The following is a 15,784-nucleotide window of genomic DNA, read 5'->3' as shown; positions in this document are numbered from 1 at the left end:
AAGTTATACATTAGTAGTGCAGCCAGGGCACCAGGCTTAAGCCCTACACCTAACCAATCACACCCTTGGAGATTTTGTGCCACTCCATATACATATGCAGCAATACAACTTGGTAGCCGAAATGTTAGCTATCCTTGCTAGATCTGTTGGCGCTACCATTGGCTTTATAGTTAAACAGAGTTGTTAGGACGATCACTAGGATAATGCCTTCTTCTGGTATACTAGCTATAGTCAAAAGAATATCCAATAGATAATTCTTGCATTTGATTGCTAAGGAACAAACTAGAAGAAGATTGATCAAGATCTAAAAAGAAATAACATATAGTGAAGATACTTCATTCGAGCACTTGATGAGGCCCAACAGGTCATATGGTGACATGTAGAGATGATGCACAGTGAAGCCAGAGTTCACCAGATGATATCATGAGAAGTGAAGGCCATAGGATCAAGCAATGATGAACAACAGTGTGCACATTATTGAAAGCATTGGTTAATAGGGATAACAGTTCATACGATAAAGAAGCTAAAGGAGGTGGTTGTTCATCCGGTGCTACTCACAGGAATGTGGGCACTTGGATGAAGTGAGCCACCAGATGATATGGTGGACAACACGGTACCAACTGGCGAATCATTCAGTGGCATGAGACCGTGTGGAAATGGCTCAAATGCCAATAGCTAGAAATGGTCAGATACCCTACTAGACAATCTAATGAGGGGTTTTAGGGAGCATCAGATCATCTAATGATGTTTGTGTTTGCGGGCTTTTCTCAATGCTAGAAGCTTTTGGTGGGCTATTAATATGCCCTTAGCCAGCCATTTCAAGTGTGTTCGAGTGCCCTCGAGCTATGAGAACCTAGACCAAGTGTTAGACACTAAATCCACCATATGCGAACTTAGAGATCAAATCCAAGGCTGGTTTTGAGCTTAGTTAACATATTTTTGAGAGTTTTAGGCCAATAGCTTGAGTAAGGGGGTTTGTATCCATGTAATCTTGGTGATGCAAAGCACTTGGAATCTTGGTGACTCTCCATCAATGTCAACCAACAAGCATAGTGGGGATAACATATCCTTTGTTATGCTCCAATGTTTTATGGAAGGCTTTAATAATCTACATTGAAGTAAAAAAAAAAGTAACGCTAGAATGTGCACATCATGTATACCAGATCGATGGCAAATTATTTATGTAACACAGTCTATAATTTTCTTATAAACTAATAAAGGTTTACAAACCTTACTATATATATATATATATATATATATATATATATATATATATATATATATATATATACTTATAAAGGATCCTCCTTACCTAATTCCCTCTCATTTAGTAGGCTTCATCACACACAGTATAATGCATTTCTGTAATGCCGGCCTAATGGTAATCATTTGGCGACCATGGCCCCGTTCGGCTTATCTTATAATCCGCAATATTCAGCTTGTTTTTTCAGCCGGAACAGTATTTTTCTCTCACAATAATTCAGCCATAACAGCGTTTTTCAGCGAATTCAGCCAAGTTTCAGCAAGCCGAACGGGGCCCATGTCGCTGACTAAATAAGAACAGTCAACCGTATGTCATGCCTTCTTTTTGAGGACGTAAGGCGTAATTTTTTTGAGCAATATCTCCAAAGACTTGATATTGTCAAAAAATTTACCGTGTGCAATGTGCATACATAGCAACCAGCAAATACAGTGCTAAAGCATTTTTAGTTATTACTCCGCGTAGTACTAGTGTAATTTCTAGTATACACTAAAACTTGCTTATTATAAATTTGAATAAGTATGCTAGGTTTTATGAAGGCGAAAAAAGGGGCTAATATTTACTAGACGCAATAATGAGCGTAGAGAGCAGGCTTTGAAACCTCCTCCATCGGTGGAATGGAAGGTGAGGATCACGAAGAAGCAGGTGCGGCTAGACAAAAATCACGTGAGACGATACGCATTCTCAGGCAGCTTATAGAAACTTGGGAACTGAAACGATTACTTGCCAAGCTCAGAACGGCCGGCGATCCAGCCATGACGACAATTACTCGCCCCTGGATTTACTCCCTTCTAATTGCCCCGTCGTGGTCCACCGCCCTGCTGCTGCCCTGCTGCTCCCATCTGCTGCTGCCGCCGCCGCCGGTAAAGTCTTCTCGGGGCCGGGCAACATGAGGCTCCGGCGAGGGCCGCCGTTGGTCAAAATGGCCCTAGCCGTCTTGGCCACCGTGCTCGCTTCCATGGCGCCCGCCGTGCCTCGAGGTCGCTGCAACGACGCGGCGAGGGCCGTGGTGGCCAGAAGCATCTTCGTCAACCGGAAGGGGGGCACCGACTTCACGTCCGTCCAGGACGCCGTCGACTCTGTGCCGTTTGGCAACGGCCAGTGGATCCGAGTTCACGTCGCCGCCGGCGTGTACAAGTAAGTGATCCATGCAGTGCGTCGCTTTGCATTGTGTAGTTCGAGTGCAACTTGTATTGTTCAGAGTTCAGAGTATGGATGGATCTCGACCCTGCGCTTGAATGAAGAACGTGAAAGGTTTTAGTTTGAGTGTCTCCAATCCAGATTCATTCCATTTCCCCGCCCAGCTTTCAGTTACATGTTTCGCTCGTCTAATCTAATCTAAGAAGAAAGACTTCTCAACAGGCGGTTTCAGTTTCAGGCACAGACGCACAGTAATAGCAATGGAGCTAATTTTGTCTCTGTATTTTTTTTTGTTGGTCACGATGCATGATGCACCAAGTGAGAAGGTGATGATACCGCAGAACAAGAGCTTCATCCTGCTGGAAGGCGAGGGGTGGCAGCAGACGTCGATCGAGTGGGCGGACCACGCCGGCGGGGACTCGAGCACCGCCGCCTCCCCGACGTTCGCCGCCTACTCAGCCGACTTCATGGCCCGCGACATCACCTTCAAGGTCCGTACGTCGTCCGGCCCGACGCCCTTTTGGCTGAGTGAGCAGGCGTTTGTTTGTTTCTTATTCTTACAATGCAACGGTGTGGCCGGCGTCCGTCGTCGTCGCAGAACACGTACAACGGGGCCGGGAATATCGCGCCGGCGGTGGCGGCGCTGGTGGCGGGCGACCGGTCATCCTTCTACCGGTGCGGCTTCGTGAGCGTCCAGGACACGCTGAGCGACATCGAGGGGAGGCACTACTACGAGGGCTGCTACATCGAGGGCGCCATGGACTTCATCTTCGGCAACGGCCAGTCCATCTTCCAGGGGTGCGAGATATGGACGGCCCGGACGCCCGTGTGGCCCGGCTTCATCACGGCGCAGGGGCGGATGAGCGAGGCCGACTCCAGCGGCTTCGTCTTCAAAGGGTGCACTGTGAGGGGCGTCACGCCGGCGTACCTGGGACGCGCGTGGCGCCGCTACGCCAGGGTCATCTTCTACCAGACGGACATGTCCGGCGTCGTCGTCAGCCAGGGGTGGGACGCGTGGAGCTACAAGGGCACAGAGTGAGTGGTCGTTTGGTTCATCTGTCTGTCTATCGGAGAGCCCTGCTGCTTGGCATTTTGCCAATCTGACCGACTGACTGGTTTAATCGAATCTGCAACTGCAAACAGGGGCACGCTGACCATGGTGGAGGAAGGGTGCACGGGGCAGGGGTCCAACCGGACGGGCCGGGTGCCATGGACCAAGGACCTGAGCGGCGACGACCTCGCCAAATTCGTCGACCTCTCCTACGTCTCTGCCGACGGCTGGCTCGACGCGGAGCCACGCTAGATCATATTCCTAGTCCGGCCAGCAATAACCATGTGAAAATTATTATATATGCAAGTTTATTACGTACTTGTTGGGGTTTTGCCTGACTTGGATGCACACACACAGGCAATGAAAATGATTACAGGTGTCCTTTGACGATCTGTTGCGTACAAGTCGGACGGTCGGAGGAAATTTGGATGGAAAAAAGGGATGGTTTATGCAACCATCACAAATGGTGCGTGCCTGAAGAAATGCAATTTATCAACGCATAAATCAAAGGGCGTATGCGAGACTTCATTTAAAGGGAAACTTCAATTCTGAGGCCGTATATCGTGAAATAATAATGGAAGCATCATTTCAAATAGATATGGCCTAACAGTTCTTGGCAGGACAAAAATCAGGACTTGAATCATTTCAAATAGATATGGCCTAACGGTTCTTGGCCGGACAAAAATCAGGACTTGAATTTGCAACTCAACACAAAACACACAATCTAGTGCTGACTAGTGATGTTCCTCTTCCTCTCTCTCCTCTAGTTTCATCAACAATCACAACTTCGGCCTTTTTTTGCAACTGCTCGATTTATGAAGTGTACAGACATACTTTATGCCTTGCAAAGAATGGCTCTATCTCACTTGGTGTACAGGACATCCTCCCATGGGTGACGGTAGAGCGGCTGCTTAAGCCTCTTCTGGTCGAAGGTGTGCCTGCGAATCAAAGTAGCACATTTTTTTTTCAGAAAAGTGACTAGTTGCAAAACAAATGGTCAAACTAGGAAAATGTGTAAGTGCAACATAAGACCCAAACATTACAATCATTGCATAGCATAACCAAAGAGAAGCCAATTAACAACAGAATAGGACTCACCCGATCAGGCCAATTGAACGTGCAAGCACAAAGAGCCCATTAAGATAACCAATTTCCACAATCTCATCGATCTCCTGTTTGGTGAACATTCCACTTCCAGACAGAAGATCCAAGAAAAGTGACCCGATCGCACCATCAACATTCAGGACCAAATTGTTGGCTTTTGACAAGGTGTAGGTCTCAACCTGACAGGCGTATTCCATGTACTTGACTGAAGGGAAATGTGTGTGAGCATATTTTTGTAGAAGCTGCACACGCTTATCCCTGTTGTCTCTGCTCTTAATCCTAATTGACACAGGCGAGTGAATTTTCTGTCTCACAAAACCATTTTCAAGTGCAAAGATTTTTTTTATGATTGACTCATGAAAAGGCTATGTGTGCTATACCTGTGACCAATCCCAGGCACACGGATTCCCTTCTTTTTCATGCCTTCAACAAACTCGTATGGAGTGAGGTTCTGCAACCAATTGATAGACCCATTACAGTGATTAAACGATCTAAGAAACATGGAGATGCTAAAAACATCAAGGAGAATCTAAGTTCGCTCACCCTGTCATATGCATCTTTGAAGTATCGGGCCGCATCATCAATTGCTCCACCGAAACGGGGACCAATTGTCAATAATCCTGTGATAATAAAACTCCGTTTCAGTGTTTCAGCCGTAAATATTGGTAACCTATGCAAAGGGTAGAAGTTTTGCATGTAGAAATCAAATAGCTCACCGGACACCAAGCTGGAAACAAGGTCCTTTCCAGCCCTAGCAGTAACTATAGAGTTATGAGCACCAGATACACAGGGACCATGGTCGGCACAAAGCATGATGCATATCTATGAGGCGCATGAAAAAAAAATAGATTAAATGAACTCAGGATAGAAAACCATTGTTAGTCAGAATAGTCAACAGCTACTACAGCCTTAACTCTGTAAAGAAGATATGGTATCAATGTCAGTATATCATATATACCCTAACTTACCTCAATAAACTGAGTGCAATAGCGAGGAAGGCTGCGCTTGAACCACAAAAGAGAGATAACATCACCAACTCCATAACCCTGTTCAACAATTGTAGACATAGGGACACCAGCATAGCATGGTTCCTCACCTGCATCACAAGCATGCACCCAATATTACTTCCTCAGCTCTGAGAGAGGGGGGAGACACATACAGATGAAAAAAAACCAAGCATAAATAGAATAACATGGCACCAGCAACCTAACCTCTGTCATCAGAGATAGTGGAGATGATGTGGGTAGGAGCTCGGACCTTCCCACTCTTGATTGCGGTTTTAAGGTCCTCAGGAATGGACGGAGGTGTAAATTCAGTCACAGGAGAAATTTTTCCTTCCTCAACCTGTCAAATATATTTGAGCCTCAGAAACTTGATTCCCATACATTAGATTATTCAATACTAATGCTTAAAAGACAACAATGTAGCAAAACTCACCAACATACCAGTTTGTCAAATGCCTCCTTAATTGCACTTTCTAGAGCTTCATATGAAGTAGGCACAATTGCACCAGCTTCCCTTAGTGCCTGATTCTTAGCCTGTGCTGATTCCAACTCACCACCGCTCTTGGCACCCTGTTCGTCCCAAGAAAAAAAATCTCTGGATAGTAAATACACCATTCTTCTGACAGAAACCCGGAGGAGGGGGAGGGGGGGGGGGGTTCCAAGTTATTTTCCAAAACTTACAGCATGACCAAACTGCACTTCTGATTTGAATAGACGTGCACATGTCCCACTAACCCATGCCACGATTGGTTTCTGAACCTTTCCTTGTTTCAATGCTTCCACAAGTGAATACTCGTCTTTTCCACCAAGCTCACCAAGAACAACCATCATTTTAACCTGAAACCAACAAACATGGAATACAACAAGTTAGTACACCAATGCTCCAGGCTTCAGTTACAAATTGTAAACGTTGAACATCATGCTGAAAGCTTTCTTATGCTGAACAACCATTAAGTCAAAAGATTTTATTTGTCGAATAAAAGGTGTGTAAGAGTATGGTACAGGAGTAGTCTTAATATATTATTAGAGTGTACATGCCATCTGAAAGCTCTAGTTTGGTTTTGGTGAATTGATGAAACCCTAAGTGTTAACCTAGTTTATCAAAGTGATCATGAGATAGGTAGCACATTCCAAGTGGTGAAGCAAATGAAGATCATGACATGATGATGGCAATTCCATGATGATGATCAAGTGCCTGGACTTGGAAAAGAAGAAAGAAAAACAAAAGGCTCAAGGCAAAGGTATAAGTGGTAGGAGTCATTTTGTTTCGGTGATCAAGACACTTAGCGAGTGTGATCACATTTAGGTTTGATAGTCGTACTATTAAGAGGGGTGAAACTCGTATCGTAATACGGTTATCAAAGTGCCACTAGATGCTCTAACTCATTGCATATACATTTAGGATCTAGTGGAGTATTAACACCCTTGAAAATGTTTGTGAAAAATATGCTAACACACATGCACAAAGGTGATACACATTGTGTTTAGTACTTGGGAGCAACGGTAAGAAACTTCACTGGCAGAGTGTCCGTCTGTAGAGTGTGGACAGTCCGACGGTGCCACCGGCGCACTGTACAGAAAAGACAGGGTTTCACAAAGTGCACCGGACGCTGGCCTCAAATGGACCGGTGCGTCCGGTCAGTGGAAGCAGTGAAGATGCTGGCGTCGGTCTTCAACCGGACGCTGGCGGGGTGCGTCCGGTCGTGCTAACGTGGCAGTGCATAGAGGAGACAGTGAGTGACCGGACGCTGGGTGAGTCCGGTCGGGCATGACCGGACACGTCCGGTTGCGAATGGAGGCTTACTGGAAATGACCGGACGCTAGGGTCCTGCGTCCGGTCATGATCAAACTAACGCGTCCGGTCGCAGCTGGAACCTTACTGGAAGTGACCGGACGCTGGGGTCCTACGTCCGGTCGTGGCACTGTGCTGCGTCCGGTCATCACTTGACCGTTGGGATCGGACGCTCAGTATTTGAAGAGAGGAATGACGTGGCAGCCATCCGTTGATCGGACGCTGGCAGGGTGCATCCGGTCGATCTGACCGGAGCGTCCAGTCGCCCCGAGCAGTGCCCAGTGAAGGGGTACGACGACTCTATTTCATGGGGGCTTCTATTTAAGCCCCATTGCCGGTTCTAGCTCACTCTCTTAGCCATTTGCATTGACATAGCAACCTTGTGAGCTTAGCCAAAGCCCTCCCACTCATCTCCATCATAGATTCAACATCTTTGTGAGATTGAGAGTGAATCCAAATGCATTGCTTGAGTGTTTGTATCTAAAGGCACTTGGTGTTCGTGTTTCGCTGCGGGATTCGCTTGTTACTCTTGGTGGTTGCCGCCACCTAGACGGCTTGGAGCAGCGAGGATCGTCGAGCGGAGGTTGGTGATTGTCTCCGGCTTCGATCATGGTGATTGTGATGGGTTCTTGACCTTTCCCCGGCGGAGAGCCAAAAGGTACTCTAGTGAATTGCTCGTGGTTTGTGTGATCCTCATCTTGTGTTGGTTGTGCGGCACCCTATTGAAGGTTTGGCGTGTGATGCCAATTAGCGCATGAACCTCCAAGTGAGTGAATCGCCACAACGAGGACTAGCTTGCCGGCAAGCAAGTGAACCTCGATAAAAAATCATTATGTCATCATTTGATTCTGAGGTGCGGTATAACCATCTTGCTCACTCTCTCTACATTACCGCAAACTAGTTGTCAAGCTCTTTAGTGTAGCTAGTTGTGAGAGCTTGTTAGTTTAGTTAGTGTGGCTCTTTAGTTAGCCTTTGAGAGCACACTAACTTAGTGTAGTGACATAGCTTTGTGTGGATAGAAACTATATAAACTAGAATTGTGGTAGGTGGCTTGCAATTTTAGTAGGCTAGCGCAACACTTGCTTCGCCTCATAATTGTCTAACCGGTTTGCTAAGTGTTGTTGTAGAAATTTCTAATAGGCTATTCACCCCCCTCTAGCCATTAGGACCTTTCACCATCACAGACAATTCACCATAAAGGTAAACGAAGAATATGCATATGCATAACACTACAAGAAACTAACTATTTTTTACATATGGATCTAATAACCAGTGTAAATGTCAAACCTGTGGTATGTTATTAAAACGCAGAATGTGGTCTGACAGAGTTGATCCAGGGAAAACATCCCCTCCAATTGCAATTCCTGACCATTGAAAATAATAGTTAGTACAGATTCATCTGTGTGCGCTGAAAATATAAAATATTCACACAGCTGTGTTACCTTCATAAATACCATCGGTCACTCTGGCAATGGTGTTGTACATCTCATTTGACATGCCACCCTGAGGATGTAAATGAAATGTTAGTTTGTCATGGCCTATTTGGCGTTTGGGATGCATATGATCATCCAAAACTACACTCAGAATATACTCATGCAAATGAACATAAACTAGCCAATGAGTGAGCAATAGAAGAAACAGAAATTCAGCAATTCAACCTAAAAACTAGTTGCATATGCATTTATATTTCCATATTCTAGCTAAACATAAATCCAAGGCTCATGCTCTTGCTGTTGTATGTAGACAACCAAACCAAATAAAGAAAGAATGGTACGAAGGCAATACCGATTTAGACACAAAACCAACAGATCCAGGCCTGTAAAGCTTGCACTGAATTATGTTGTCAATGGTTCCAGCGGTATCACCAATCTTGAAAGCACCAGCTTGAATTCCTCCAACTGTTGCAGGTCCAATGATGACCTTCAAACAATATTAAAACTGCTTACCAAAAATAAGGGACAATATGCAGGTGACAAGACATGGAGTGTGCCAATAGCAATATCTGGGATGAACCAGAAGCAATTTTTTTATAAACTTGTCTAGAAGGATATAATCCTTCATTGATATGAAGCTGTACTGTTTAGATGATAACTTGTAAATGAATCATCTGGTCTGAAAAAAACAGTTTGTTAAGCTTAGTCCTTACCTTGTTATTAGCACGTGCATAACTAATTAGCTGCTTTGCATCTGATTCAGGAACACCCTCAGCGATAATGGCTACAACCCTTATTGTTGGCTGCTTCAAAGCTGACATTGAAGAGGCAGCAGCACTGCAAAACCCTCAAATATAGTTAACATGTAGTTACTCAAGACCATGCGCTGTTTCGCAAAAGAATAATTGAAATAATAGCTAACCTCCGGAAGGATGCAAAGTTGATAAATACATCAGCTGTTGGGTGTGCATGGCAGGCAGCTTCAATTCTACAAAAGATACACAAGTAAATACCAAGTTGTGCTAGCAATAGCATAGTCATCACCAAAGATAGAACAATTTTCTTGCCCAATGAAATGGCGGATACGAGGACCTACAGAACTTACGTAGGATGAACTGGAATAGCAATTTCCTCTTGTCCAAAGAAAAGTTTCTGAAAACCGTCAGAACCAGGATTGATTATTCCAGCAACAGAAGGTGTTTCTCTCCCTATAAAGGAACACAAAGTCGGTAAGGAATAAGTAAGTCAGGAATGCCATTCAACCATGTTAACCAAGAATGAAGAGTTGATGTGTACCACAGAGGAAGTCAAAATCAAGCATCCGTTGGATGGGAAGTTGCTTGTAGTTGTAGAATAGTGCTTGCGTAGTTTTCGAAAAAAGTTGGCCAGTCGCCATGATTTACTGCACCTGTAAAAAAATGAATTATATAATATGCTAAACAGAAAAGTTAGCGGGCAGACAATACAAAATCATAATTAATATTACTTCTGACAGTCCTTGTACATAAATTCCAGTGAGCTACCAGAACCAAACTAATAGTGGGCTATCATAAATCCATCCCATTGCAATGAACAGCTACAAGATGAATCTCAAATGCGAGAAAATACAAAACTGAAAGCTCTATAGCTAACTTACGTTAATTTCTTTGAATTCTTTTCCAGTAAACAATCATGCAGTATAGCTAATTCTACTTCTCATATCTCATAACCAGGTAGGTAAGGAATCTTTTACAATGATCTCAAACAAAGAATTACAGGCATAATTTATAGCGAACACAAAAAAAATGAATTTACAGTCCTAAACTATAAACACTAACGCAAGGCGTATTAAATCCTATTATAATATGACCACATCAAGAAAATAGTCAAATACAAAAGCATAAACAGGACACTCAGGGTGCGTTTGACAGGGCTCAATATTCTTGCAGAAACGTTTCAAATTCAGATTCTCTTAAGAAACGTTTCTGGTGATGAATCGGAGTCACTCTAGGAAATCGTTTGGCTGGTAGATTCAGATTCTCTTAAATAAAAATATGTTCAAAAAAATTCTAAACTTTTTGTGGATGGAGAACAACTTAAATACAAAGCATTTTAACTTGTTGCACTAAAAAAGAATTAAGCAAAAAAAAAGAACAAAAAAAGTAGGAAGCAATGAGATGAGAATCAGTGCGAAACCAGCTTCCAACCGTTTCACATGCGTAAGTAGAAACGGGTGAAACGTTTCGGTTCCGAATCACTTGCGGGAAAGACCGTTTGGAAGTGAATCACCCGATTCTCACAAGAAACTGAAACGTTTCTTCTATCCAAACGCACCCCAGGTCCAGGTGTGAGCTTGTCTTCCAAAATCCACTTACACCAAATAAAACAGGAAGCTCAGCAACCCGCATAATACTGCTCAATATTCAGAAGCATACCATAAAGGAGCTGAAATCAAAGCAGAAAATCGGATCTCAAGTACAACATACAGAATACAGCTCAACATCCAAAAGTATACCATAAAGGAGCCAAAATCGAAGCAGAAAATCAGATCTCAAGTACAACAGACCAGCACATTGCATTGGCATCATTGCCCAACTACTTCCATCATTCTTCAATGACAAAATCGAGCAAGTTATAGGCTACAACATCCAAGTCGTCCAAACCTCTTTGTTTCTCTAGCATCCTAGTCCAATATTGGTAAGGCTACTATTCCTGCTGTCCAAATCTCTTTTTCAACTGGTTGATTTAGCCCCTTCCATCAACTGAATTTTTTCTATGCACTTACACTATCTTATAGCTATATTTACACCGACTTATTACTATATTTACAATGATTTCTTCAGTGTAATTTATTGGACAGAGTGATGTAATTTGAGATTAGCATAAATATATGCCAATTTTTTCAAAAAAAAAATACAAATTATTTTTTATGGATTCCAGACACCAAAGAAATATGTCAAATTGTTCACAAATTCTTCACAAAATTCAAAAAAAATATACAAAATCCACACAAAACTGCTGCAACTGGAAGGGGCGGTGCCCGGGACGCCCGTGCACACGCATCCCCAGGCAAAACGAAACGGTGTCGGCCTCTCACGCAGAAAGAAACGGAGGGAGCAGCGCCTCTGCTCCACTCTTGGTCAACCGGCGCGGGCCCCACGAGCAGTCCCTCTCTCCTTTGCTCACGTACATGCTGCACTACTCGGCGGTGGACACGCAGCCTGGGCGAGCACGAGGCCGAAGTTATCCGGTTGGTTCTCTATCGACGGATGAGGGAGGACGGGAGAGGAGGATCGAACGCCATCCGATGGCAAAAAAACGGTTGAGAGATGTCCCTAAAATCAACCGGTTGACCATTAGCATTTCTCTTTTTTTTCCTAATAACATACGAGTCATTGAATTCAAATGCCCAGTAACCCATTCCTACAAGATCATGGACATCACTTGCAAACGAGTTAAACGATCATTAACAACGGACTAAGCCAGAATGAATATCGAAGTTAACTTCCCGAACACGACAAATTTAAACCCTCGCTAATTGTCGCTGCCAAAGCCACCAAACCCAACACTACCAGACCGCTCGGTCCCCTCAGATCCCTACAAAAACAGCACTCGGAAGTCCGAATCACCAGTATCCAACAAAACCCCACGACTCCTCGCACCACCGGGCAGCAATTCGGACCAAAGTCGCGCTATGGGATCACTTCCCGGCCAAATTCAGATCACAAGCGGCATGCAGGCAGCCCATTCCCGCCCAAACCCACTAAATCACACGCGAAGCGCGAGATCCACGAGCGATCCCGCCGACAGCGGCGCACGCGGATCCTCAGATCCGCGGCCCGGCGATCCGGGCCGCCGACCGTTCGGCCTAACGCCGCAGAGAGCGAGAGCGGCAGCAGAAGCAGCGGGGGAGTGTGCATGCTGGGGGTGTGGAAGCAGCGAACCTTCCGGAGCGGGGGCGAAACGAGGCGCGGCCGGAGGAGGGGGGACGCGGGAGCGGGATTTCGCCGGGAGATCAGTGGTGCGTCGCTGGGACGGGCGGAGCAGAGCTGGGCGGAAGCAGAGGGATTTATAGTGGCGGGTTGAGGATGGGGGGCCGGTGAGGAGTAGGCGAGGCGAGCGACGTACTGCCCATCTACCCACGCCGCCACTAGGACTGTCTGGACCGGGTCCATGAGCCGTAGGAATGGACTTCTGACTTTCTGAGTTTCACTTCACAGCCGTAGTCCTTGGCACGCCGTATTTACTCGTCAAATGTACTTTTGCTTTAGCCAGCCACGTGTTTGAAAGTGAGCATGCGGATTAAGGAATTTATCGTTTTCAAACTTGCAGCTGTGTTATGGCAGAACCACCCGAAATAGCGTACTTATGAAGGCGCTCGTCTTCCATCAGACACTAAGCACCCCGAAAGTAACTACAGCGAGCGGTGTCCGTCGGGCACACCCCAAGGAAGAATCCGAAAGATCCACATTTTTCCCAAGGATCCAATAATAAAAACGAGTTACAACACAAGTCTATCTCATACATTAGAGTTTCTTGAAAAGTACATTATTACAATACCAAATACTGAGTGCAGAATAATAAACAGCGGAATATTAAAAGATAACATCTAGCGATAAGATAACGAGGATTCTGTCTGAGCCCACCAGATGGATCCTCCACACAAGGAACTCCTCAAGCGTCACCTGCAACAGGGGTAAATAAATCCTGAGTATACAATGTACTCGCAAGACTTATCCGATAGTGGGAATACTTTCCCGACTCCAAGGAATATGCTAGGCTTTATGGTTTGCTGGTTCTCTTTTAGCAAAAAGTAATACTAATAGTGAGTCCTTATTGATACATTATTATCATCAGCCGTATTAAATTTTCATCTAGTCAATCTATATAAGCACATGTTCTACTTTCAAGCAAGAGTTGAGCAATCGATACTGTTCCTTCTTTTTTTCCACTTCCAGTTCTTACTACGGTGCTAAACCGCAGACAAGCCGTACCGGATAACCCGGCGATTCGCGAATCAATGTGCCCAGCTGGGTGCCCCGAAGACACACGCACCACTTGTACCCCAGGCACAAGCAGGACTAACCCACCACTCTCATGTTCCAGGTGTCCAGGTCCCCGTCCAAACTTAGACTCCAAGCCCCCGCCTCTGAGTTCCGGACTCAGTACGGTGCAAGGACCTCCACCACCTCCTCTTCCCATCAGTCGGTCTGGAAAGAGCCGGATCCGCAACAAGAGAGCAGCAAGCCTTCCCTGCGCCCATACCCAAGTATGTGCTCGGGACAATAATCTGTGACTTGCCTAGAGTCATATGCAACGACCGGTCCTTAATCGACATAGACAGGGAAAAAGTATAACCGGGCTATGCCCTGTTGGCCGCAGGATACAACCCCTCACACCCATCAGTACCAAATCCACATCCCTGTCCGGTCACCATTTTCCTTTCTATTATTTCATCATGATATCATAGTTTAATCACCTATTTGCGAGTAACGACAGGTTACTCACGCTACCGACATCCTGAGCATAGCAGCTACTCGACCTGTACTAGTAGGACTCATGGTGGATATATTTATGCATGTAGCTTCCATAAAATGCCTGTAACGTAAATGCATATCATATAAATATATTCAGTGATCATTTAAAAATAGGGGTTATGCACCAGGGCTTACCTTGGGCAGGCGCGGTGTCAGCAAAGTCAGTGACGGGTGGCTCCGGAACGTCCTCTTGCACGAGGATCTCCTCGTACTCTTCGACGACTTCGTCGTACTCTTGCTCGCCGAAGGTCACAATCTCCAGTGGCTCGTCCTCTATATGCATACAGTGATGATGATGCAATAATTAATATATAGGCAACCACAACTCTTAAAATAAGAATACATCTATCAAGCTACTAAGCTAACTCTAATGACTAATACACAAAGTTACCTATTATTCCCACTAAACAGGTATGAAACATTTCATGTATTATCTTAGCAACTAAAGGCATCCTTATTGCTGATATCAATTTACTATATATATGATAAAACAAGGTGCACTAGCTACCATATTTATCAACCTATTCTAAGGCCACAAAAATTACAGTGAATACATAATAATACAATGAACCTGCTGTAAAAGAATTCTAGGGCTAGCACTTCTACCAAAGCATCACAAAAATTCATCCTCTAAATAACTATAATAATAATACGCATCTTAAAATAATAAAGTAACCCTAAAAGTATCACTGAACTATACGAACTAATTACACTAACAGATAGATCATGAATTTATGAATCTAACAAAATTTATTTCACAATAAATAAATTCAAATGAGCTCTAGAGATGAAGAAAATGATATTATTGGAGGAGGCTAATCACGCTATTGGTCTTGCACATGACTGTGGTCTAGAAATACTAGATGAGACCACGGGTCAAGAAAATAAGAAGAAGAATGAAGGAATTCTTGCAGGCTAGCTATCTCAGAATTGAATGAAGTGTCACCTACGGTGATCAATGTGCGGAGGCAATGCAAGAGGAGAGACACCAGGGAGCTTAGCAATCGCTTGCCCTGCGTGGAGCGGAGCAGAACCATATATAGCACTGATTGTGGGTGGTCATGACAAGCCAGGTAGTCAGGAAGCATGAACGAGTTGGCAGGGTTGTCCTCTGGCTCCGTGCCATGTGCGGTGGTGTGGTCTTTGGTCATGAGAGAATTAATTCAAGGATGAACTTTGAGTGGTCTTGGACTTACGAGCACATCAAGACTGGAGTGGGCTTTGGGCTGAACGTGTTCAGCGGTGGGCGCTGGTTCATTCATGCAGGTCAAGGAATTAATTGAGGAGGAGACCACAGGTCAAGGAAACATTAGAGAATAAGAAGATCAATTATAAACTAGCTACCTCAGCTGATTATAGCTCGGGGAGAAATCGATAGACGCAGCTCTCTCGGGCAAGAACAGAAGAACTTGATTTGAGAGGAAGAAAAAAGTGAGCAGCGGAGCGAGATGGCTCGGCGGCTCGGCGTGTCCCTTTTAAAGAC

The 15,784-nt window shown here is 44.7% G+C and overlaps 2 protein-coding genes across 2 annotated transcripts in view; one reads left to right on the top strand and one right to left on the bottom strand.

Moving 5' to 3' along the window:
- LOC136454573 (probable pectinesterase 55) overlaps positions 1-3,704 on the top strand; it is a 73,706-nt gene extending 70,002 nt beyond the window's left edge. Inside the window, exons 2-5 of the mRNA XM_066454954.1 lie at positions 1,950-2,398; positions 2,721-2,892; positions 3,000-3,436; positions 3,545-3,704. Of these exons, the coding sequence (XP_066311051.1) occupies positions 1,950-2,398; positions 2,721-2,892; positions 3,000-3,436; positions 3,545-3,704 (1,218 nt within the window). The remainder of the gene's footprint in view (positions 1-1,949; positions 2,399-2,720; positions 2,893-2,999; positions 3,437-3,544) is intronic.
- Positions 3,705-4,013: 309 nt separating this feature from the next.
- LOC136449887 (ATP-citrate synthase beta chain protein 1-like) lies at positions 4,014-12,863 on the bottom strand. The gene is made up of 17 exons (XM_066450118.1): positions 12,709-12,863; positions 10,082-10,193; positions 9,891-9,993; positions 9,708-9,773; positions 9,499-9,622; positions 9,138-9,272; positions 8,795-8,855; positions 8,640-8,716; positions 6,242-6,397; positions 6,002-6,130; positions 5,768-5,900; positions 5,525-5,652; positions 5,273-5,378; positions 5,100-5,176; positions 4,937-5,007; positions 4,551-4,835; positions 4,014-4,390 (listed from the first exon to the last, which is right to left on the bottom strand). The coding sequence occupies exons 2-17, from the start codon at positions 10,179-10,181 to the stop codon at positions 4,315-4,317; spliced, it is 1,827 nt and encodes a 608-aa protein (XP_066306215.1). The 5' UTR covers positions 10,182-10,193; positions 12,709-12,863; the 3' UTR covers positions 4,014-4,314.
- Between the last annotated feature and the right edge of the window lie 2,921 nt (positions 12,864-15,784).

Source organism: Miscanthus floridulus, chromosome 5 (genome assembly GCF_019320115.1).
Source record: "Miscanthus floridulus cultivar M001 chromosome 5, ASM1932011v1, whole genome shotgun sequence".
NCBI lineage: Eukaryota > Viridiplantae > Streptophyta > Magnoliopsida > Poales > Poaceae > Miscanthus > Miscanthus floridulus.
Note: the sequence above shows the minus strand (reverse complement) of the source record. Positions and strands in the feature narration are given on the sequence as shown.